The 26,629-nt window shown below is 35.0% G+C and overlaps 1 protein-coding gene across 10 annotated transcripts in view; it reads left to right on the forward strand.

Moving 5' to 3' along the window:
* CBLB (Cbl proto-oncogene B) overlaps positions 1 to 26,629 on the forward strand; it is a 261,652-nt gene that overhangs the window by 182,445 nt on the left and 52,578 nt on the right. For 7 of the 10 annotated variants that reach the window (XM_032299212.1, XM_032299211.1, XM_032299213.1 and 4 more), the window contains 5 exons: positions 1,220 to 1,366; positions 4,544 to 4,638; positions 4,752 to 4,883; positions 7,720 to 7,860; positions 16,004 to 16,120. In XM_032299212.1, the coding sequence (XP_032155103.1) occupies positions 1,220 to 1,366; positions 4,544 to 4,638; positions 4,752 to 4,883; positions 7,720 to 7,860; positions 16,004 to 16,120 (632 nt within the window). The remainder of the gene's footprint in view (positions 1 to 1,219; positions 1,367 to 4,543; positions 4,639 to 4,751; positions 4,884 to 7,719; positions 7,861 to 16,003; positions 16,121 to 26,629) is intronic. The other 3 variants (XM_032299214.1, XM_032299215.1, XM_032299216.1) reach the window with 3 other exon arrangements.

The following is a 26,629-nucleotide window of genomic DNA, read 5'->3' on the forward strand; positions in this document are numbered from 1 at the left end:
AGTTTTTCTTTGATCTTTGAATGTCCTAGAGGACAGGTAACATGGTTGAAACTTAAATCTTTTGATTTTTAGAAGTTCTTTCTTGTAATGGTCACAAAGAAAAGCTCCTAAAATTGTTTCCATTCTAACTAGTAAAAAGAAATAAAAATGAAATTTAATTCAGGCTTGTTTGTTTAATATACCAAAGGCCTCTTGCTCCCTCTACAGAAGGTGTTTCAAAATTGCAGTCACTTAGCTTTTTTTTTTTCTTTTTAAATTGAACAGATTTCTTACGAGATTCATGACGATTAACAAAAAGATTTAGATTCATGTGTGTATTTCCAAACTAATCTTGCAAACTGGTTGGTCGTCCTAAAGTGAATCAGGCTGGGTTTGTGCATTTCTGCTTTGGCATTTTTCATTGTCTTCAGCCAGAGTTAGAAACTCCAGTAGCAAGAACTATGAAAAACGTTATGTTTATGTTTGCCTATTTGTTTTGAGTTTGTTTTATTTGGTTTATTTACTCTTATGGATAAGTGAAATGCTAATTTTTGAAATTAGGTGATGGTTTTACCCATTTTAATTCTCTTTTATTTAGCCAGGGCATTTAAGCCATAAAAATAATGTACTCCACTTCAAAGACTTAAAAATATGTTCTCTCATTATCTACATCTAATCATTCCATTCATTTTTAGCTCTTAATTGTTGGTAGGACAAAAAACCTAACAACATCAACTATAATTTCACAGGATAGTTAAGTTTTACGAAATTAAACTGGATATTTTTCCAACTACAGATAATATTCACAAGAGATAAAAAGTTTGACTATTCTATACAGAATAACATATAAAACTACCATCATATTATTTTATCACCATATTTTACCCATTTAATTTAAATTGGAACAAAATATTTTGATAGCTTTGGTTTTAATAAATTTATACATTTTGTCTTAATGACTCCAACATCTTTTTATTTTATTTGACAAGTTACTAGTTTTTCCTATTGTGCCATTTAAAATGATAAAGATGAAAATTATTTTATCCCATCAAGAGTCTTAACCAAAGATTGAAAATCCTTTTCATTTGCATTTGATATGAGAACAGCATCTCTGATGTTACCCTGTAATTGAAAAATGAACATAAGTGATAAAGTAGCTTCTTTGACTTCAATATGTCACTTCAGACTTCCCTGTTTTGAATATTATGCTTAAACTAGATTGGATTTTTTTTCCTGGTAGGTGTACTGCTCCGTTAGCAAATTCTCTTTCAGAGAAAACAAGAGACCCAGTAGAGGAAGATGATGATGAATACAAGATTCCTTCATCCCATCCTGTTTCTCTGAATTCACAACCATCTCATTGTCATAACGTAAAACCTCCTGTTCGGTAAGAATATGGGCAGCTTTTTATCACTTGCATCTGCATAAGCATTATCATTTGTAGCGTTTGTTTTTAAACAATTGATTCACGTCTAGTTCAAAATCCGTGATTGATTTCCAGCTCTAAGCCTTTCTTCCTATATACCATTTCCTGTATTACTTTTAAAGAAAACTAAAAGATGCAGCTTTCTCATTAATCAGAAAGTCATTGTATTTTGTCAGTTCTAAGCATGTATCTCATGAAGAAAAATTAGTGCTCAGAAACTAAGGTATTATTTAGACCTCCCTTAGAGTTTTTCTTCATGATGCAAAGACTAGTATAATTTATATTCATTTTCCTTCTTGATGTGCTTGTACCTACTTCTATTCAGATTTTGAAGAAGAGGGGGAATACCAAGTTATTTCCCCTAATTTTTATTTTCTATCAAGTTCTATTGTACCTTCTGTTGGATCAAATAAGAATGTGAGGAATTTTTTCCTTACTTTTGTTTGCTTATTCTCACTTAAGTGGGGGTAGCCTTGGTCTTTGACTTGGAAGCCCCATTGAGATAAATATGAGTTATTAATAATATGTTGTTTTTATTGAAATATTAGTTTGTCTTTGAGTAAAAGCATGAGTTTGCATTTATATTATTGAATTCATAAACAAATCTAATATTTCTGGGTTTGTTTGTTTTTCGTGACTGACATATATGAGGAACTCAGTACTCTCAGCTTCAAAACTTACTTTCTGAGCTCCGGTTTCCTGAGTATATCATTCTTGGGTTCATGCTTGGCACGCAGAATAGGGCTCCAGTACTGCTGGTGGCCTGCATTCCAGCTTCTCTCCATGACTGACCGAGGGATAGGTGAGCTGGCAATGACTTCAGTCATCTGTGCCATCTTTATATCATGTGCCATTTCCTTTTGAGGTCAAGTCAATCAACTGAAAGCATTTTATAAGTACAGTGTTCCCTTCTTTTCCAATGAAAAGCTAAAAAAAAATGTTTTAATATGTTTCTTCAAGTATCTCACTGAGGTAGAAAATGCAGTACTTGGAAAGAGAAGCACATTTTCATTTTCAGCAGATGTCTGTCTTAATAAGTGACCCTGGTTAGAATTATCAACATTCTGATGAATTATTACCCAGAATTATTAACGGTCTGTAGTGCAGGACTTTAAGTTTTTAAAAGCAAGAATCCAAATACTCCCTGCTATTGCTGGTGTTTAAATAAGACATTTGTTGATAAAATTGTATCATTGAGAAGACAAAGAAATAACGAGGAGGTAATTTTATATATCAGAAGAACCAAGTAGCCAGTGATGTATTTGAGAACAAAAGCCATTTCTTCTCATCAAATATAAGTTGTTACAATTTTCAGTTCTTTGGCTCTTACAAATGTGCAGTAATTTTTAAAAACTAAAGTAGGATGAGCTTTTTTGGTCTCTTTAGGAGTCTTTTTTTTTTTTTTCCATTGCTGGATAAGTGAGGAGCATAATTTATGTTAAATTTTAATTGTTACATCATATTGAATGAGATTTTTTTGTGGCAGAACTCCCAAATCCTGAAAATAAATTTGACTTATAACCATCATTACCATTTTTCTATTGTCACAGAAAAGTAATAAATGTTGATAATCCCTAAATGTAATTGGAGTGAATTCTTTATCTAATTTGCTCTCGAAAGCTGATGGATGAAGGATCCTTATCTCCTCTCCAAAGAGCGCTTTAAGCTTAACACTTCCTTTCCCTGCTTGTATTTTTCCCCCTTTGGAACATCAGAAGTGAAGTGTCAATATGTAGAAAAAGTGACACAGTAAATGAATAATTCAATTTATTTTCAGTAAAAATCCATCATTATTAGAAAGATTCAATACATGATAACTAGTTTTAAATGAACTCTATCTGGCCCCTTAAAGAGAAGTGGCCACCAGAGAGAATAGAAATGAATTTTAGATGACGCATTCTGCTAATATCTATTCAAGTATCCACCATTTCCACCATTAGGTATGCACTTTTGCTTTGTTTTAAAACTTCAGAGTAAATCAAAGAAAAGTAAAATGTAAACTCTATAGCTCCTTGTCAGCTGATTGTTACAGAGCTATATGCTGAAGGCAAAACATGCTCCCTTTCTTCTCTTCCTGCTGCTATCTTCTCATGGCCCAGTTATAGCCATTGTGTTCATGGTGTGATTCCGAAGCATTAATACCAACAATTCAGCTGGGTGCAGTGGCTCACTGCACTTTGGGAGGCTGAGGCAGGCAGATCACTTGCGGCCAGGAGTTTGAGACCAGCCTGGGCAACCTGGCAAAATCCTGTCTCTAATAAAAAATTAAATAAAAAGTAAAAATTTGGCTGGGCCTGGTGGTGCATGCTTGTTATGGCAGCTACTTGGGAGCTAAGGCATGGGAATTGCTTGAACCTGGAAGGCAGAGGTTTCAGTTAGCCAAGATCATGTCACTGCACTTCAGCCTTTGCAATACACACACAAAACAAACAAACAAAAAAATAAAACCCCCAACAACCCAAGCAAACTTTCCTACTAAATAGTACCCTTTACGAACACATTAAAATACTGTACTTGTCATGTACCCAAGGCCTTTGTTAAAGTCATTTTCTGCAGTGTCAGAGGGCCAGAATTTTGTTCTTGGCAGTGGTGCAATAGTACCATAGGCTCCAGTTCTTTGAATATTCCTCAGAATTGTAATGGGATTACTGAAAGTTTAATAATTTTTCTTCTTTTATGGGCTGTAGTTTATTTTTATTACAAGGAAATTTTACATTACAGAAGCAAAAATATGATATTAAATACTATCAACAAATAATGAAGTCATTGAGACTGCTATATGTTTTTGCCTTGGCACATACATCTTTTTTTTTAACTTCAAAAACTTGACCAGGTTCTATTGAATTCTTAAACAGAGATATGTTAATTTTACGTATGTGCTTAGGATATCAACAATTTTTCTGGCCTTTGTAATTCTTGGTTATAGTTTTAAAAAGTAAATATCCTTGAGATATTTACTTCTGCATTTTAAAATAAGGGGTGAGTATCTTGATATTATTACTGGTAATTGTTCCAGAAAAGAAAATTTATGTTCAAACTATATTAAATGAGTAGAAATACTAGTTCCCTCTACCTCTCAAATTACTTTTAATTGGGAAGTATTCTCCTTATATGATTTTACTCTGATCTCTGCTTTAGGTCTTGTGATAATGGTCATTGTATATTGAATGGAACACATGGTCCATCTTCAGAGAAGAAATCAAACATCCCTGACTTAGGCACATATTTAAAGGGTACGTATAGAATATAATTTCCTTTGTGCCATACATCTTAATGGTCAGAATTTAAAGGCAAAATTCTATGCCTTTGTACTGAAAATACATTAAGGTTTTGTGTCATCCTCTAGGAGATGTTTTTGATTCAGCCTCTGATCCAGTGCCATTACCACCTGCCAGGCCTCCAACTCGGGACACTCCAAAGCATGGTTCTTCACTCAACAGGACGCCCTCTGATTATGATCTTCTCATCCCTCCATTAGGTTGAAACCTTTGAAAACATTTTAAACAAACCACCCCTCCTTTTCTTCTCTTAATTTTGGAGTTTTCAGAGTCAGAGTTCAGTATAACACAGACTCACTGGGTTGTGAATTTACCTGAAATTAGAAAGGGTTCTCCAGGTGATGGTGACTCCCAAGTTAATGAGACCATTACTCCATGTAGATGATTAATAGTGTCATAGTTGGGCATCAGTCAGGTTTCAAGCAAGTTGTTTCATCCATACTAAATGCAGTCTAAAACACATGAAAGCTTTGTGTTCTAGTAGTTTTGAAGCGATGACTTGAAGTGTTGAGATTTTCTTTAAGTATAATAATTCTTAATAAGTGTGAACTTGCTTTTCTTGCAGCATGAAAGAACCAGTTCCACTTATGCTAATTAAATTATGCAAAATTATATAGTTGTATGTAGAGAACTGATAAATTCTATTTTATTCTAATCATTACAACTCTTAACACATTCAAAAACACTCAATTTCCTTCTTTCAAATTATAATATGAAGAATCATCCTATGTGTTTTTGTGTGTACCCACAGGTGAAGGTACACATAGGTGTGTATGTATGTTGAAGTGGGCTGGTGCCAGTGTCACTGTTAATTTCATTAATTCGGAAGCATCTCACCCTTTTTTTAAGGAGAAGACAATTAGAATGTCAGCACGCCTTGCTTAAGGCTTCACAATAACAAGTCACTGTAACAAAAGATAATGTATGATGAAAGCCAATTTATAAGCTTTTCTGAATTGGCTTTTAGGCCACCAGATATACAAAATGAACCTTTTCATTTTCACACAAGTACCACTGATTAGTATTTTGTTTTGTTTTGTTTTATTTATTTTTTTATTATCCTTTAAGTTCTGGGGTATGTGTGTAGATTGTACAGGATTATTACACAGGTATACACATGCCATGGTCTCACTCATAAGTGGGTGTTGAACCATGAGAACACATGGACACAGGGAGGGGAACATCACACACTGAGGCTTGCTCTGGGGTGGGGGAACTAGGGGAGGGATAGCATGGATGAGGGGATTGGCGCGGGATACCATTAGGAGAGATACCTAATGTAGCGGACTAGTATTTTGAATGACACAATTGCAGTATCTTTCTCTCCTGTTCTCTGTAGTTCAGGCCTTTATTCTCATCTACAGCAATTACAGAAGCCTCCTAACTTTCTTACCTACAGTCTTTCTCTCCCTTCCACTTCTTCCTGCACACTGATTTTTGACATGTTACCCAGATCTTCATCACCTGGATAAAGATTATTCAATAAGCTTTCTGCGGTGATGTAAAGGATCTGTATATTTGCATATGGATTAAGTGTGAGTATAGGACTGACTTTCATTAAATTTAAATAGCTATATGTGGATAGCTGACTACTTTATTTGACAAAGTAGATAGATTTTCCAACCTGTCTTTTTAACTTGACCTTTTCTATCTTCTTGTGCACGTAATTTTTTTCTTCATATTATTCACTCTCCTTAGAAGATCCCATCCTTTCACTTGATGAATAAATTTTTGGGCCATCTGATATCCCAGGACGTCCTGTTCTTCAGTACTTCACTGAATACCACTTGTCTACATTTGTCTTCCCTCATTCAATACATGTGTCTCTCTTACGGGATCAAACACTGTCATCTGCAAATCATACCTATTTATAAGTTTGTTTTTTAGTTCCTTTCATGGAATCTGAGCTCCTTGAGTCAGAGCCTTATAATGTTGATTTTCATGTCATGTATGAGCCTGGCACGGTGCGGTGCCTGATGTTTCAGGGCTAAAAAAAGATTTGAATAAATATGATAATGTAGGAGATAGCTAAAGGTTAAAATGATAGTAAAACTCTCTCTCCTGCATCTTCAGATATGTTAATAAGAAAAAATATGATGATTAAAGAAATTATTCTGCAAATTTTCCTAAAGCAAGCTCAGTGAATAATAATATCATTTTTCTTTAAATATGCCTTTATGTTTAAATCATTCAACTTAAAAATGTGAATTTTTATTATTAGAATATGTGTTTGTGTATACCCTGTCTCATTCATAAAGTATTTGAGATAGCTTACAAAACTACATATCTTTTTTTTTTCCTTAAGACTCAAAGAAACAAAAGCTATAAGTAAATAGTAAGGTGTGGCAGGGGCAAATAAGTAGATATAAAAGCATGCTTACTATTCTGGTTACTAAAGCTCGGAAATATGCAAATGTAAGTAGGGTTTGGGAGCAGAGAAGGTGGTATATTTAGCTGTTCTTCTGTAGCTAAATCTGATAAATTGGAAAATACCATATTTCTCTGCTCTAGGTACATATTATGTATATTTTGATAGTACATCAAATATATAAAACAGCTTAAATACATTAAAATCCAGTGGAATAAACTATATGAGATAATCTAAACTATTCTGTGACAGTAAATTATATGTGTCTGATGTCATCTTCCAATTAAAGGCTGAGAACTCTTGTTACACAGAAAATCCTGTTTGGATGGTGTGACTGATAATAATTTTTAGTTCAAACTCTCAGAGTCCTAATATTATAAAGGTTACAAGTGAACTCTGAGCTGTTTCATAACTTACAATGCTGCTTTTAACAAAAAAGCCTGATAGAAAAAGTTTGCGTGTGTGTGTGTGTGTGTGTGTGTGTGTGTCTCCAGACTCTCCCACAAAATAATTAGATCCCATTATCAAAGTTGATGAACTGCTGGATAAACCCTGTGAGTGAAATTCTTTATAAGCAGCGAGAGAAAATCAATTATTACTTTTGTTTGATGCTGTGTATTTTGATTAATGAAGTTCTGCTGTTGATCTCAACCTTTCTTTAAATGCAGGTGAAGATGCTTTCGATGCCCTCCCTCCGTCACTCCCACCTCCCCCACCTCCTGCAAGGCATAGTCTCATTGAACATTCAAAACCTCCTGGTTCCAGTAGCCGGCCATCCTCAGGACAGGATCTTTTTCTTCTTCCTTCAGGTAGGAGGGAAAAGTCAAAGAAAACTATTCACTTAAAGCAAAGGTACTTCCAAGATCATACTATCAAGTAAATGCTAGTGATTCAATAGTCTCTCCCTCCCTAGCAGAACAGAGAAATCCCTGGGTGGTAAGAGTAGCAATTGTGGGTACGTTTGTTTATCAGTTGATTGGTTTAATGCCAAAAGATGGAAAAAGCAATAAGGAATTACAGAATGTAGAAACAATGCTGTGGAGATTGTCCAGTCCTCCTTATGTTACTAAATGCAGCCCTGAGAACCAGAACTGCTAATGTGTTGGGCTAATAGTAATGGGAACAATATTTAGACTTTCTCTCCCTATTCCCAATTCAATGTTTTTTAGGTTTTTAAAATTTTACGAGATATGCCTTAGTATCATAATTTTGTTCAAAACATAAGATTCTTGTAAATTACATTGTTATAACATGGATAGACAAGTTTTTCTGAAATAGCTGCATTTTGTTTTGTTGTGATTTTTTTAATGCCTCCATCTATATCTACTCACAAATTTCTGGTATTCAATGGAAAACTAATATAAACTAATTTTTTATATTAGTATATTTTAAAATTTATAAAGACAGGAGCTGAAATAAAAATGAAGACTTAAACCATCTACTGCATTAGTTAAAATTACCAGGAAAAAGAAAATAAACTGATATATGGAATCTGCTGATATTAATGAACAGTTCCAGCCTGCCCTGTTAGTGATACTGTGCCCTGAAACCTTTGCCTCCTGGACTTGATTTGGGAAAATATAGGATAAATATGTTGTTTTATTCACAAGTTCCTTATCTCATTTCTGCATGAGATAAATCACGAAAATCTTTAAAAAGTACTCAGCTTGGCTGGGCACAGTGGCTCACGCCTGTAATCCCAGCACTTTGGGAGGCCATGGCAGGCGAATCACCTGAGCTCAGGAGTTCAAGACCAGACTGACGAACATGGAGAGACCCCATCTCTACTAAAAATACAAAATTAGCCAGGTGTGGTGGCTTATGCCTGTAATTCCAGCTACTCGAGAGGCTGAGGTGGCAGAATTGCTTGAACCTGTGAGGCGGAGGTTGCAGTGAGTTGAGATCAGCCATTGCACTCCAGCTGGCACAACAAAAGCGAAACTCCATCTCAAAAAAAAAAAAAAAAAAAGGTGCTCAGCTTGTCTTTTAGCTACGTATATGCCTCCAGGAAAACTTGGAAATCTTTTATCAGTTCCCTCAGTTGTTTATTAGTCATGTCTACTATTAGTTTTTCCTGGGTTTTTTTTTTTCTACTTGGCTTGATAATTTAGAAAGTTTGAAGAGATTTGATAAGACACATCAGTTATGGATATATAACTTAGAGTACACAGCTTCGCTTTCTTAAAGTGGTTTATTTTTCAAGAATGATCTTCTGCTTAATTTTTCATCAGTAAATATTGATTGACCCATTCATTGTTTATCCACTGTGATAGATGCCTTCTGACCTCTGGGACCTTATGAGTTCACTAGATGCTGCCAATTAAAGCACTAGCATCATAACCCGCTCCAGTCCAAGCAGGAAGCATGTGTATTAGTCCCTTTTCACACTGCTGTAGAGATACTACCCAAGACTGAGTAATTTATAAAGAAAAGAGATTGTGTTGACTCACAGTTCTGCACGGCTGGGGAGGCCTCAGTAAACATAACAATCATGGTAGAAGGCAAAGGGGAAGCAGGGAACGACTTACATGGCAGCAGGTGCAAGAGAGAGTAAGCAAGCAGGGGAAATGCCAGATATTTATCAAAAACCAGATCTCATGAGCACTCACTACCATGAGAACAGGATGGGGGAACCACTGCCATGATCCTGTCACCTCCCACCAGTTGCCTCCCTTACACATGGGGATTGCAACTCCAAACGAAATGTGAGTGGGGACACAGAACCAAACCATATCATAACTGCTTGGGCTTTTGTTCACATAGCTACATGTAAACACGGCTATATTTTGCTATTTTTTCACTTATTCAAAACTTTGTCCTATGTATAGACTTTAACATAATTTTTAGAACAATGAGTCATTCTAAATCTCTTTTTTTTTTTTTTTTGAGACGGAGTTTCACTCATGTTACCCAGGCTGGAGTGCAATGGCGCGATCTCGGCTCACCACAACCTCCGCCTCCTGGGTTCAGGCAATTCTCCTGCCTCAGCCTCCTGAGTAGCTGGGATTACAGGCACGCACCTCCATGCCCAGCTAATTTTTTGTATTTTTTAGTAGAGACGGGGTTTCACCATGTTGACCAGGATGGTCTCGATCTCTTGACCTCGTGATCCACCTGCCTCGGCCTCCCAAAGTGCTGGGATTACAGGCTTGAGCCACCGCGCCCGCCCTAAATCTCTGTTACTTAAACTTCCTGATGCTAAGTTCAGGATAGTTTCTGGCTATCCTGTCACCTTTTATATATGTAACTTAAGCTCCAGTAGATGAAATTTTGATGTTGTGGCTTTTTTGAAAAATAAAGTCAAGCTTTCCAAGGGCTATAATAGAAGAGATATATAATAGTGTAAATATAATAGTGTATTTACACTAATACACACTTTTACCTGTTTTGTCTTAAGAATTAATTGTAAAAGGTTTTAGTTATTTATTTTATCTTAGTTATATTGTTCATTGCCTTTTACATAAAATCTTTTTAAAGAAACCCCTCAAGATTAATTGCTAAAAAAATTACTAGTTTAAAATGAAAATGTCTCCTATTACCTAAAATGCAAATGGTGTAAACTGTCTTATTTATTTTATAGATTTGCCTGTTTTGTGTTTGCCTGCCCTCCAGGGAGCTCAACACAGTTATCCTTAACCTAGAGTGTCACGCTAGCATGGGGGTCAGGGCAGTGTCTTTCAAGCCTGTTGACTCTCCCGACCTACGTTAATACATGGATGTTTTCTAATTCTGTTCCCAATGATGTTGACATCCCTTATAATAATTATTTCTTAAAAAAAAAGACGACTTTTTTTCCCTTTTCCAATCTTTCATATCATTTAATGACAAATTTCTAGTCTGGTACCAGATCCTTTATGACTTATTTTTATTTCCTTTTTTTAGACAGGGTCTCACTCTGTTGCCCAGACTGGAGTGCAGTGGTACGATCTCGGTTCACTTCAGCCTCTACCTCTGAGGTTCAAGTGATTCTCCTGCCTCAGCCCCCTAAGTAGTTGGGATTGCAGGTGTGCACCACCACACCCAGCTAATTTTTTATACTTTTAGTAGAGACAGGTTTTCACCATGTTGGCCAGGCTGGTCTTGAACTCCTGACCTTATGTGATTTGCCCACCTCAGCCTCCCAAAATGCTAGGATGACAGACGTGAACCACCTCATCTAGCCCCTTTATGACTTTCATTGTCACAATTATTTTGATTCAAATTTAAAGCCATGTATATTGGCTTTTCTCCTTTTCAAAAGAAATATTTTAATATTTTAATGCTATTACATAATATAGAGCATAAAGGTTTTTTTGGCTTATAAATCAGCATTTGAGTATTGTTTTGCAAAGTACTTAATACATTATACTATCTAAAGAAATGTAAAAGATTCACGTTAGCAGTTCTTCTCTCTAAGAATTGACTTTAAGAATATGCTACAAATGCTAAAGTTTAATTCAGTATTTTAGAACCATAAGAGGTAAATAAAAGGAACTGCTAAATTTAAACAAACTCTGTGAGCATTTTACCGTTGTTTTCGTTGTTCAGTCTGTGAAATCTTAGTCTTGTGTAATCATACATCTTTTCTGAACATTACTGAGATTTGGTTTCCTGAGGAAATAATTGTTTCTAATTAAAGACAAATGATAGGTAGTCTTTGGAAAAGAGGTTGAATTTTCTCATGATATTTTACTAAGTACCTAATCAAGCCTACATTTTCATTCCAGCATTCAGTGCCCTGCACAGTTGGGCCAGATTCAGCTTTTCAGCCATATAGCTCATTGACTTCTCTATAGTAGTGATTGTCAAACTGTAGCGTCCTGTGTGTCTGCTAAAGGGCCTCAGGACTCTTGTAGGATCAAGGGGGCAAGGCAAGCAGAGGCAGGGCTCTTATTCTTCTTTATCTCTTTTCTATTTTAGGCTTTCATGCACGATTTCTTTTGGCAGAATAGTAATGCCTATAGCTGTACATGAGCCATCAATTTTGGACAGGCCAATCGTATCTTAACAAAACCCGAAGTCCTCAACAAAAGCTTTACACTTTCTAGTCTCCAATCCCAAGGCTACCGCTGTTGTATATGTGCTTTTTTCCATATTACAAAAAAGTACTTCCTTTGTGCTGGTAGATTCAAGTAGGCACCCGCCCTCTACTTTGTGCCAGGGTCTGGGCTCAAGGAATAAAGAAAAGGCTGTATTTATGCCCTGCTCGTAACCATAGCTAGGTGTCTTTGTGCAGTGCACAAAATACAATGTTTTTGTCAGTCCTTATGCTACCTTTCTTTTGCTGTTTCTCTAACCTGTAATCTCGTTTGAAGATCTTATCTAATCTTAAATTCACAGCTCAACTCTGAAAGCTAGCCAAACTGACTTTATTAAAGATAAATGAAAGTTTTATTTTTGGATCCAGAAATGCAACTGCGTAAGTGAACTAAGAAGATAATTGCATGTAGATGAGAGTTGTCTTCTGTTACAGTATTTGGGAAAGAATTATATTTTTTCCATGTCACTGCAGAGGTAGGAGGAAGATCAATGGGAAGTGTTAAGAATGAAAATTTCATTCATCCTACAAAGAAGTTTCCTAAATCATTAACAATTGTTTCATCTTGGGTGTAGTGAGTTATCTGACACTGGCGTATTTAAATCAGTGGTAGATCATTACATACTAGAGATGTGAACATGAGCTAAAGCAAGAGGGCAGCAAAGAGGGGAGAACTTTGTTCCATTCAGACGGCTCTTCAAACCCCTTCTAGTAATTAGTTTCTGCTTTGATACACTCTTATTAAAATTTGGGGGATAATTGATAAATCTTCCAGGTGGTTTATGGACAGCCAGGGAGGGAAATTTGCCATTGTTTTAATTATTTAATTTTATTTGCCTCTTTTTTTACACTTGGCAAAAATTTGGAAGTGTTTCAGATAGTGAAGAAAAAAAAGAATTAAGAAAAACCTCCCAGGTCGAGTACTGTGGCTTGTGCCTATAATCCCAGCACTTTTGGAGGCTGAAGCAGGCAGATTGCTTGAGCTCAAGAATTTGAGGCCAGTCTGGCCAACATGGCAGAACTCTGACTCTACAAAAATATAAAAGTCAGCCAGGTGTTGTTGGCTCACACCTGTAGTCATAGCTACTTGGGAGGCTGAGGCACGAGAATGGCTTGTGCCTTCGAGGTGGAGGTTGCAGTCAGTCAAGATTGTGCCACTCCACTCCAGCCTGGGCAGCAGAGCGAGACTCTCTTTAAAAAGGAAAAAAAAAAAAAAAAAAAAATCCATATCCGCCTCCTAAAGATAACCATTGATAGATACCCTTCCTTTTTTTTTTCTCACCTGTGAGGGTGTAAGTTCACATGTAAAATTTATTTATCTTAATATATGCTATTTGTAACCTTTTTCCAATTAATATGTCATGAGCATTATATATAATTGTTAAATATTTGCCCATAATATAATTTTTACCCTATTTATTTTTTTAAGGAGCAAACTGTTTCCTCCTGGTTTTCCCTTAGTTTTTTATAATCTCTCAAATAAGTATTAAATTTTCAGTTTTGCAGTACCATCCTATAAATCACAAGCAGTAGTACTTTGCCTTTTAGAACAGATTAATCTCTCTGTGTATCCATTTATTTCTCAAACACCTACTACTATATAAATGATACATTAGCTGTGATAATTTCAGTTTGGGTGCCCCATCCTGTGGATATAAAATTTTCCTTTAGTTTTTGAAGAATTTATTTTAGAAAAGCTTTATTGCTTTTCAAAATTTTCTTATCAGGGGACAGTTGAAAAGTATTGTGCTCTGTGTAGCAATTGTGTTATATCTAATGTCTTTCCCTTTAAAGCCTGAAGGCTTCCAACTTTATAATTTGCTTTAGAGAGCTCAGTTTACCCTGTATCTGTCAATTAGCAAACTTTAGGATATAATGCAAGATAGAACATGATAATGATTCAAAACAGAACCATAAGAAGGTATTCTTGCTATTTATTATATTTTTAGTGTATCTAATACCTTTTAAATAATATCGTTTAATGGAAGAATCTAGCAGAGTGGTATATTTTGTAGTCTATTTATGGCTCTGAAATATATCAAGAGTTTCTTTTTAACCTTAAATAGATGACTTATTTAAGCTTAAAATAAATAACTTTATTTATTTTAAATAAATACACTTAAGTGTATTTGACAAACCTATAAATTTCTCCTAAATATATAAGCAAGTATATATATTGTAAAAGAAAATTCATCATCTGACTTAATATCAGGGCATTTAGAGTCCACAAGAACGTAAAGTAAATTTTATTATATATTTAATTCAAAATCTTTGGGAAATTTCAAAATTTATGCTGAAATCACCGTATTTGTTTTCTTTGGTTTATTTAACAAACCAAAAGATCAGCATTTATCTCATGCAATTTACCTTCTCATTCCTTCCTAAAAATTTCTCAGAAAAATTAATGGAACTGGACTATCAATTCTTCAGTTATTGACAACTCAAAATCTAAGAGTTATTTTAATCTTGAAATTAATGAAAACAAGTAAAGAGCCTTGTCTAAGTCAGAGTCCTCAGCAAAGCTGATGATAATTAGTATACTCTGAAAAAGGTGAAAAGATAAATAATTAATGGCTTTAAATCCTGCCTTACATTAACCAGTCAAAAGTTAATATGAAAATAGGCAATATTGAAGCATGTATTTTCATCTTAAATCAAAATTCTTCCATATTATTAATGTCTAATGGGAGTGGAAGTTAAAACAATGAAATACAATCGGGTCTTCTTTAATATTTACAATTTTTGCTTTACATTAGCAATTCAGGTTTTACTGATTTTGAATTTGTGAACAATCTGAATTTGTGTGGATTAATTTTTGGTAGTTAAAAGTAAATATTAAGTGTCACCTATTTGCCAAGAGTATTCTAGGTGCTATGTTGGAGTTAGGGGGTATAATTCAAACATGAGGAGTAAGACAAGATCTTTTTTCTCAGAAGAATTAATGGTATTTTCAGAGATACTGACAACATAAAAGTGCTACGAGAAGAAAGCAGAGGATCCTGCGGTGGGAGTGATAGCTAGATAAATTATTAGTGAACCAAGGTTTTTGGATGTAATGTTTGTCTACTCAAAAAGGGAATCAATTCTCTAAGCATTTAAACCCATATACTGTGAATTTTAAACCAGTTGGGTTTATGGTATTAATGATTTAATACAGCATCACTGACAAAATCTCTTTTTCTCCCTTTAATTCCAGTTAGTAAATATCATATTTTTTACTATTTCAGATGCCCCGTCTCTGACTGCCATGGTGGTAAATTATCCCATTTTACTGTATATTCAAATGTTAATTACTAAATGGCATAATTTTTAACAGTTGAATTTACTATTTAGTAAGCCAACTAACAACATTGGTGTTTAGCCTAGGATGCCCAATATAACAATAAGCACCTTGTATGTACGGAAGATTTTATATACACAAATTCATTTAATCCTCACAAATCTGAAATTTCAGGTCTATTTTACAGATTTTGTATGCCCAATATTAGAAGGATTAAGTGATTTGATAATACTCTTATAGGGAGTATCCAAATCCATAGTTCCTTCTGTTTGTTTGTTTTGTTTTGTTGGGTTTTTTTGCTGTTACTTGAGAACACTGTCTATACATTGTCTGGGTTGGATTGGGACAGAAAATAAAATTTGGAAGCTGTTTTTTTGTTGTCAACAATCTTATAATTAAATAAGATATTTGCAAAATATAAATATAAAACCAGTAGTCTTTATTATCTGGAAATAAATGTGAAGAGCATGTTTAAGCAAGTGATGAATAAATTAGAACATATGCAGGCAGTAGAAAATGGTTAATATCAGTTATGAATTTAATTTTCTAATTTATTTTTGAAAGCTGCAATCTTCACAAAACAGTTCTAGCATTTTTTCTTCAGACAATCAACAGAGATCATCCTTTTAATTTGAAACTTGTTTTTATTTTTAAGATCCCTTTTTTGATGCAAGTGGCCAAGTTCCTTTGCCTCCCGCTAGAAGATTACCAGGTGAAAATGTCAAAACTAACAGAACATCACAGGACTATGATCAGCTTCCGTCATCTTCAGGTGAGTTGGCTAAAAACAGTAATAATGATAATACCTTATTGTTATTATGATGCTTTCTGCTTTTCAGAGCACTTTCTTATTCATTATATAATTTCATGAATCTACCTAAGGAAGTATTTTATATCATTTTTGCATTTTACTTATAAAATTTGCATTGTGAGAGGAATGGCTACAAAACTGCCTCATAGAAGAGAAAAATAGCAAGCTTAGTATTATCTTTGATCAGTCAGTGGAGCCACTTCTTTGATTTGAAATGAATTCATTATCTAACTTTCATTTTTTCTTAGGTTTGGGAAATGAGGAAAACCTCTTTCTACATTAAAATGCTGTCTTATTTCTCCATTAAGTCAGAAATCTCTTTAGAATTAATACTAGCACCAAACTATTCATTGTCTTAGCTTATTTAGGGTTACCAACCAGTGCTCCATTGCCAGCCGTCAAATAGAAGGATGTACCATTTTTGTAAAAACAAGTCATACTCATAACCAATAATAATGGAATGTTGCTGCTTTGCTTCTTGAGGAGGCTTTCCCTGAACTTATCCAAATAGCTTCCCTATCTTCTACAGTCATTTTTTTTCCCTTTTTGCTTTTTCTTCATAGCACCTGTCACTACCTAAAATTTTATTATTCAGTCATTTGCTTGTTTGTTGGTCATCTGTCTCGCCTACTAAAGTATTAATACTTTGAAGATAAAAGTGTTGTTTGGTTCACTGCTTGTCCTAGTCAGTTCAGGCTACTATAACAGAATACTGTAGACTAAATTGCCTAAACAGCAAATATTTATATCTCACAGTTCTGGAAGCTGGGAAGTCCAAGGTCAAGGTACCAACATTCAGTGTCTAGTGAGGGCCCTCCTCTGGGTTCATAGATAATTGCCTTCATACGGTGTCCTCACGAGGGCAAGGGAGTGCTCTGGGATCTGTTTCATAAGGACGCTAATCCCTTTCATGAGGGCGTCACCTGCATAATACAGTCATCTCCCAAAGGCTTCCCCTCCAAATACCATTACAACAGAGATTAGGTTTTAATATATGGATTTGCAGAGAAGAGGGCACAGACATTCAGTCCATAGCATTGCTTTATCCTCAAGTGTCCAACAGAGTGCCCAGCATATGTTTCTTAGATGGATGGATGGATGGATGGATCGATTTGAGCGGACATATAGGCAAAAGGAAGGAAAAATAGCTGATGTCTATATTAAACTAACTGCATATATCTGATAAGCAATATTTTTGTCTTATATTTGTAAATATCAGAAGCTTTCCTCTACGAACTTTTGTCTTATTTCAAGATATTTTTTAAAGCTAAAACTTCAGTTCATAGAAGGTTTGCTAATAGTAATAGCAATGCATTCTGAAACTTCTGAATCAAGATAATTAATGAGCTGTTTTAAGAATTGTCAGTATGGTAGTTCTTAGGTGCTCCATGCCATGTATGGGAGATGCAGAAATCTCTGTGTAATTATATATATGTATTTTAATTTTACTTTAGGTTCTGGGATACATGTACAGGTCATGCAGGGTTGCGCATAGATAACCAGGTGGTTTGCTGCCTCTATTCCCCCTTCATCTATATCTGGCATTTCTCCCCATGTTATCCCTTCCCACCCTCCCTGCCCCCCACCGCTGTCCCTCCTCAACTGCCCCTGGTGTGTGATGCTCCTCTCCTTGAGTCCACGCATTCTCATTGTTCAGCACCCGCCTATGAATGAGAACATGCGTTATTTGGTTTTCTGTTCTTGTGTCAGTTTGCTGAGAATGATGGTTTACAGATTCATCCAAGTCCCTACAAAGACATGAACTCATAGGTTTTTATGGCTGCATAGTATTCCATGGTGTATATGTGCCACATTTTCTTTATCCAGTCTATCATTCATGGGCATTTGGGTTGGTTCCAGTTCTTTGCTATTGTAAACAGTGCTGCAGTGAACACACACATGCATGTGTCATTATGAGCCATTTATAGTCCTTTGGGTATATACCCAGTAATGGGATTGCTGGGTCAAGTGGAATTTCTATTTCTAGATCCTTAAGAAATCACCACATTGTCTTCCACAATGGTTGAACTAATTTACACTCCTACCAACAGCGTAAGAGTGTTCCTATTTCGCCACATCCTCTCCCGCATCTGTTGTCTCCAGAATTTTTAATGATCACCATTCTAACTGGTGTGAGATGATACCTCAGTGTGGTTTTGATTTGCATTTCTCTAACGACCAGTGGTGATGAATATTTTTTCATATGCTTGTTGGCCTCATATATGTCTTCTTTTGAAAAGTGTCTGTTCATATCCTTCGCCCACTTTTGAATGGGTTTGTTTGTTTTTTTCTTGTATATCTGTTTTATTTCTTTGCAGATTCTGGATATTAGCCCTTTGTCAGATGGGTAGATTGCAAAAATTTTTTCCCAATCCGTTGGTTGTCAGTTCACTCTAATGATTGTTTCTTTTGCTGTACAGAAGTTTTTATATGTTTTAATACTTGCATATAACTCAGGAAAGCATAGAAAATCTTTTTAATCTTTTCCAATTTTGGCCAGTATCCTCTTACCAGTTTATTTCTAATCATTCTAAGACTATATATATATTCAAGAGTAGCCTGTAATTCCATTCAAAATAATTTGATGACAAAACATGAAAATCAAGAAAGGCAGACAATGTCTGATTGCTTCTGTATAACATACAGAAACTATTTTTGTTTTTTTGAGACAGTCTTATTCTTGTTGCCCAGGCTGGCTGGAGTGCAGTGTCACAACATCTGCTTACCGCAACCTCCACCTCCCGGGTTCAAGTGATTTTTCTGCCTTAGCCTCCCAAGTAGCTAGGATTACAGGCATGTGCCACCACGCCCAGCTAATTTGTATTTTTAGTAGAGATGGGGTTTCTCCATGTTGGTCAGGATGTTCTGGAACTCCTGACTTCAGGTGATCCGCCCACCTCAGCCTCTCAAAGTGCTGGGATTGCAAGCGTGAGCCACTGCCTCCAGCCAGAGAAGCAATTTTTTATAAAGAAAATAGCATTAAAGTAAAACTTTGAGCTAAGTGCTATGACTGATTTAAAATACCATATTCAGTACCACCAACTCTGGATTAAAAGAAACATATACTCTAGTTATGGGAAAAGTTGTGGCCAAAACACAGTGTTTTCACAGCTTCTTTACAGTTTGCTCCATAGTAAGTGGGTGTTTTAGAGCCCAGAGCAACATCATTCACATATATGATTTCAAGCGGTATGAATCCCGATTAGCATTACACTAGAAATGTCTGGAAGAACTTCAAATCACAAACCTTGTTGAAATATCCCGAATAGTTATTTGCCAGAAGCCTGAATTGGCTTTTACCTAAGTAATAAAAGAGTCTAACTATTACTCTGAGGGCCCCAGCTAGCTATAACATCAAATATTTCAATCTACTGCCTAAACTTTCTCTACACACACAGTCAACCACAGAAAATAAGATACTTTTTTCCAACAGATGTTTGTTCACATGCAGCTCACAGGCTTATCAGGCTGTACACTAGTTTATTTCACAATGGCAGAGAGACTGAGCTTGCCTTCTGGATGAGGTCTTTCCATTCAGCACTTGAGACCGAATGCATATGTACCTTTAGAATTCTAATAGCTCTTATTTTGCAGCAATTAATCTGTTTTTATTAGGGCCTTTTTAAGATGACCAAATGGGGGTTCTGGTATGGTTGCTATACCTTACGAATTCCGCTTCTGTTATCACTTGTGGCTGTCTAAATAATTGATAGTGACTTATTTATGGATAGGCTTTCTATGAAAAGTATATTTCTAAAGAATGTTAAAATGTAGTTTCACTGATTTTAAAATATCTACCTGTTTTCTTATCTAAAAAGTATATCTGCATGTATCTGTATGTCTACATATATTAAAAAGCCTTATAAATGGTTATTCCCCCAAAGAAAATATTTTATAGTTTTCTTAAAGTTTTTTTAAGTGTATGATTGAAATTTAATTGTATGAACATGTCATCAGTAGTCCAGATATAAGAGAATCTTACCAGCCCATGTTAAATTCACATAAACCTGTATATAGGGCAAACATTTTTGCAAAATAATCTGCTTGTTTCTTTACATGGATGTATTATTCACGTGGGGCTCACGTCTCTTCTATCTATATGTGAGGTTCTACAAATTTCCCAGTTTGCTTTTCTCTTGTTGTAAGACATATTGTGCTACAGTTTATATACCATTCTTTAAAATCTCTAAAAGGCTTGTGCTAATGAAGTACAGCATTCACTTGAGGTGATTTTTCATATTCTTAGTATTAGAAGGAAGTTCAAGGTAACACTTGAAAACAGTGCTAGATTTTAGCACAACTCAAATGTATTTGAAACCATTAAAAGACCTTATTGCCAAATAAGCCATTCTCATCATAAAATAAGGAAGATCTCATTTTAAAAGGAATTAATTTCAGTACTACTATTAGTTTACTAGCTTAAAGGAGAATTGGTGGGATGTTGAATAAATTTTATATTGTCGATCATTTATCTGGTTAAGATCTCAATTGGAAATCATGGCTTCACTTCACACAAGGGTTGGAATTTTAAGGTAGATTATGTGTCTTTAGGATTTTATGTTTCAACAAAGGAAATGGCAATGTTGAGTTTTCCTACAGTTCAGCTACGTGAAATACTGGGGCTTACATACAGCTTCTATTTAGAAGCCAGAGAACCTAGTGTCATTTTCCTTACAAATCTAATATTAAATAACCATTTTCTGGATGTATTTAAAACAGTATATGTGAAGATTTTATTTGTTTGTAATTTAGTTTATTAAATCATGTCCTTCTATAAGTAGGCAGTATTTCTTTTTCTTTTTCTTTTTGAGACAGAGTCTTGCCCTGTTGCCCAGGCTGGAGTGCAGTGGCACAATCTTGACTCATTGCAACCTCTACCTGCCGGGTTCAAGTGATTCGTGTGCCTCAGCTTCCTGAGTAGCTGGGATTACAGGCACCCACCGTCATGCCTGGCTAAGTTTTGTATTTTTAGTAGAGACGGTGTTTCACCATGTTGGCCACACTGGTCTTGAACTCTTTACCTTGTGATCTGCTGGCCACAGCTCCCAAAGTGCTGGGATTACAGGCATGAGCCACTGCACATGGACATCAGTATTTCTATAGTGGCAGTAATTAAACTATGGCCTATGGCATAAAAATGAGTCACAGAATTAGTCCAACTTCTAGTAGAATAACAAAGTTATTATAATGTGTTTGAGATTTTATTTGTTCATTGATTATTTATTTTCTAATTCTGTTATTGCTATAGTTGAGAAGGTCAGTAGTCTAGGAATTTTGATGTCTATCCCAAGAATTGCCACTAGTTTACTAAGTAAATTTAGAAAGTGTGCTTCAGATAATATGTACAATATTATTTTATCTAATTAAAATTTGTTTATTAAGCATTTACTATAGTCCCAATGCTTTGCTAAGTATTTTGCATACAGATATATACATTTTATATGTTAATATTATAATTATATTTATATAGTTATACACTAAAATATATACATGTTATTTTATTTAATGTATGTTTTATATTATCTATCATTATACTTTGTATATTTAATATTTTTATAAAAATATATGGTTATATAAATATAAATCAATATATTCTTACTGTGTAATATAGAAATAGATATAATTTTATTTCTCATAATCACACTGAAATAGATATTTTATTTTTATTTTTATATTTTTGAGATTAAGTCTTGCTCTGTCGCCCAGACTGGAGTGCAGTGGTGCAGCCTCGGCTCACTCAACCTCTATGTCCTAGGTTCAAGCAATTCTCATGTCTCGGCCTCCCAAGTAACTGGCACTACAGGCGCATGCCAGCACACCCAGCTAATTTTTGTATTTTAGTAGAGACTGGGTTTCACCATATTGGTCAGGTTGGCCTTGAACTCCTTACCTCAGGTGATCCACCCACCTCAGCTTCCCAAAGTGCTGGGATTACAAGTGTGAGCCTCTGCTCCCGGCTTGAAATAGATTTTATTAATGTCAACTTATAGAAGAAGGCAGGACACAGCAATGACTAGTAACTTAAGCTACTGCAGCAAGTATCAGCCTGATAAAATTTAAATCAGTTCCAGTTTTCTAGACATTTGTTAATAAAGTTTATGTTGTTATCCCATCAGCATGCCTAAATTACGTTAGAAAAAAATGTCCACATACATATCACAAGAACTGGTAAACTGAGTTTGGAGATGTTCAGTGGTAAAATCATAGTAGTGATGGAATAGTAGTGATGACAGAGAAATGGAAGGCTTTAGAAATACTAAAACTGTACTAGGGATTCTGAAATATAGATTCCGACTATTTTTCACGTGACCTTAGGAAAACCACACACTATGTGCTACCTGTATTTTTCACATGAGCAAAATCGATCTCTGGTTCTCAGTCTTAGAGACCTGCACTGCTGAGGCCTTTAAGAATAGCAGAGGAGATCTGAGACTATTTTGTTGTTGGTTGGTGGTGGTTTTCCTAATTATTAACTTATTATACTTACATTGGAAGATAAAAGGAAATTACGGATAAAATAAACAATAAGAAAAGGCAATTGCTTATAACCCTATCCTCAATAACGAACATTATTGCCATTTTCAAGTGCAACCTTCTAATGTTTTGTCTATTCACATTTTCACTTAAGATCTTAAGATCATATTCAATATGTCAATTCTATCTCAATTCCATTCAAGTATTATAAGTATTTTACCGAATCGTTTTTAAAAATAAATGTGATTTTAAATTATTGTATGATAATCCCTTATTTTTATGTGCTATCAGACCCTATTTTTAACATTTTGAAAGTCTAACAGAAACCCTAACTTTATATGCAAGAAAACTTTCGCATTAAATGCCTTTGTTGTTATCTAGAAATATAGAATTTCAGTGTTATATTTATTGTTAAACGTGATTCAGTATAATAGAAAATTGGAGAATGTATTCATCAATACAATAGCATTTGCTTATTAGACATATCTTTCAAAATACAGACAAAAACCAACCCAATCTTTAGACGATGAGGAGAGTAATAAAGACTTTTTGTGACAAAATAATTGATAGCCACTGAAGTGAAATATTCTCAATTCTTTTATATGGAGGTTATGTACATACACAGCAGTGTGTCTCACTAAAAGAAAAAAAAATGGTATGCCTATGGACCTTTTTTTTTCCTAATAAGCTTTCTGTCCCCAGTAATAATGAAAGTTTAATATTACAGATGTGCTTAGTAGAGATGGAGATAGAGATATATCTCTATGTACTGTGGCCCTTTGGAAGGCCACAATCCATTTTAGCATCTAAATTTTTTTTTTTGTCCATCCCACAAGAACCAATGATTGCCCCCTCCTAGAATGTATGACCTAGAGTAATCATTCTACGTATTATTCCAACCATGTTATCATGCTAATTCCCATGCCATACAGAACTTCTTTGTATGTCACTCTGTTCTTTCATATGCTCAGAAAAGGAAAACTGAATCAAGATTTACTCCTAAACCAAGGCTTCTCCAATCTTTCTTTCCCAAAGAGGAGTTTACAGTGAGCAACACAAAGACTGGGACATTAAATAAAAGAGGACAATACTTCTTTTTTTAGTGTAAGACATTCTCTCTGTTTTATCTCAAAAATGTATGCAAACTCTATATTTTACTCCTTAGTGTACCTACATTCATATCAGTGTTTTAAAATATTAATGACTTTATATCCTTTAATAAGATTGGTACTCCAAAAGATGAACTACTTATAACCTGTGGCTCACATTCTTGTACTTATTTTGATACAGTAGCAATTACTCATAAGAGTTCAAAAATACCATGAACATGGATACCAGCACTAGAACAAACACATGCTCTTCCAAAATAACTGTTTTTAAGGATGATATGTATTCAGGTACAGAAACTCCATAGGGTTGATAAAATTTATAGTTATTTCAGTGTGCTCCCAAACTGCAATATAATAACTTTTAGGGGACCAGAAGATAGTTTCATCTTCATTTCGTTGCTTTTTCCCACTACCTTACTCATTTGAAAGTGCAAAAGTAAATAAGGACCTGGTATAATCCCCTTTTAGATACTGTGAAAAGAAAAGCAGAGAAAGTGAAGGCTGCTTCTGAGCTTTGGGAAGAGAAAAAAAGAGTGATTGGTTTTAAGCAATTTGCTGTAATGGTCAGCATGGAAATGATCACCTCCTCCCATCTTTTTAACAGCTTCCACTACTAGCTGGGGCTGCACCAGATCTTGCTTTTTAATACTCCGCTTGAAGGCTTTCTGTGGAATCAGATACTCACAACAAATTTTGTGTTCTTTCTTCTTTCACACTTCTCTGGCATGCCTGTTAATTTATAGTAATTGCTGGTCTATAGCATTTGAGCATAGCAATTATCATTATAAATATGAATTCATTGTCTTTTCTTGTTAACGGTCTCCTCAGTCCATATCCTGTATATTATATTAATTTTCATACTACCTGATGAAAAAGGATAAATAATACCTCTCAACACAGATATTTTTTATAAAAAATAGACTTGGAGAATGAGAATTGTGAAAGTAAATTGCTTAGCCCAAGATCTTAGCGGCCAAACTGAGATTTAAGATTTAATTGCCAATCATCCTATTTATTAGAGGCATTCCTGGCTGTCACAGTATTCATCCTGCTTGTATACACAGCTGTTCTTTTCAAACATGCCTGGCATTCATGTGCCCATCTTAGCATTCCGGACAGACATAACAATATTAAAAATCTCTTAGAAAATTACCTGTAGAAAACAAGGTAATTGTTTTCTAAATCTAGTACTTTTCTATCAAAATCTAGGTACTTTTCTCATCTAAAAGTGTCTCAGAACAGACATGATTTAAATGTATGAACTTTTTTGGTAATTGATTAAAGGAAAGCTTTCAAGTATTTCTAATAGTTTTTGAAAATGATTAAAAGCAAAACATAATTTATTGTCCAACCCTGTATGACATAATGAAAATACTTAATAGGAAAATAAATGGAACTACAAAATATACTAAGAGCTGCAATTTAACAGATGGTAATTGTTTGAGATGTTTAATTTCAGATGCAAGAAACAGTATAGATATTAGCAAGAACCAGAAATTTTGTGTTTTTATATATGGGCATACTTTAATATATGATATCTACAACTGTAATATTTTTTAAAAAACTGGACACTATGCTACAAAAAAGGAATAATTAAAGATAAGCCTGTCATCATGGCCAGGCACAGTGGCTCACACGTGTAATTTTAGCACTTTGGGAGCCCAAGATGGAAGGATTACTTGAGGATAAGAGTTCAAGATCAGCCTTGTCAACATAGTGAGACTTCACCTCATTTAAAAAAAAAAATACATCCTATTTGATGTGGAAATAAATAAATTTATTCAAGAGGCTTCTATTTTATGTATGTATTTATATTACTAGAATTGTGTATAGGATGATGTTTTTACAAGTTACCTTTCTAAATCAAAAGATATATGATGTTATTCTCATGGAAAAATATCATTCATCTTTTGATTTAGAAAGGAAAAATACTAACTAATACATTGGATCAGCTTTTATTATTTAAATTTATTATTATTGAAAATTTCAGCTTACAGTATCTCCTGAAGCCATTCAGAAAGTTGCTGAGGCAGCAGAAGTGGGGAGACAAGAGGGGAACATTAACCATGAGACACTGGGGTTTAGCCTCACATCAGATCATTCACTTAACTGTGTCCTTGAATTTATTGTTTGGCATTTGTCAGTGGTCTAGGAGAAAGGTATTAAATATTGTTGTCTAGATAGTCCTGAATCCATAAGTGTATTTCATGATATAAAGTTGACATTTTAAAATGAGTATATGGGCTGGGTGCAGTGGCTTATGCCTGTAATCCCCGCACCTTGGGAGGCTGAGGTGGGTGGATCACCTGGGGTCAGGAGTGCGAGACCAGCCTGATCAACATGGTGAAATTCCATCTCTACTAAAAAAATACCAAATTAGCCAGGCATGATGGCACATGCCTGTAATCCTAGCTATTTGGGAGGCTGAGCCAGGAGAATTGCTTGAACCCGGGAGATGGAGGTTGCATTGAGCCAAGACTGTGCCATTGCACTCCAGCCTGGGCAACAAGAACAAAACTCCATCTCAAAAAAAAAACACCAAAAAAAAAAAAAACAAAACCGAAAATGTATACATGTATATGGAGTGAGAGAAAGAGAAAGAGAGAGAGAGAGGGAGGGAGAGAGAGAGAGAGAGAGAGAGAGACAGAGAGAGTGTGTGTGTGTGTGTGTGTGTGTGTGTGTGTGTGTGTGTGTGTACACATATTTGTCTAGGCTTTTGAGATGCAGTGCTATACATTAACCAGGAAATACATGATGAAAGTGCCCTGTCAATTTAGCCCATGATCTGGGACCTGTGTGATATGGTGGCATATAATTATTTCGTTTTTCTCTTGATGTTGCTGTCCATTCATGGGTACCAATGTCATCAGTTTAAATTTGAGGGACT

The sequence above is a fragment of the Sapajus apella genome, unplaced genomic scaffold (assembly GCF_009761245.1).
Source record: "Sapajus apella isolate SASKATOON/1434 unplaced genomic scaffold, GSC_monkey_1.0 scaffold40, whole genome shotgun sequence".
NCBI lineage: Eukaryota > Metazoa > Chordata > Mammalia > Primates > Cebidae > Sapajus > Sapajus apella.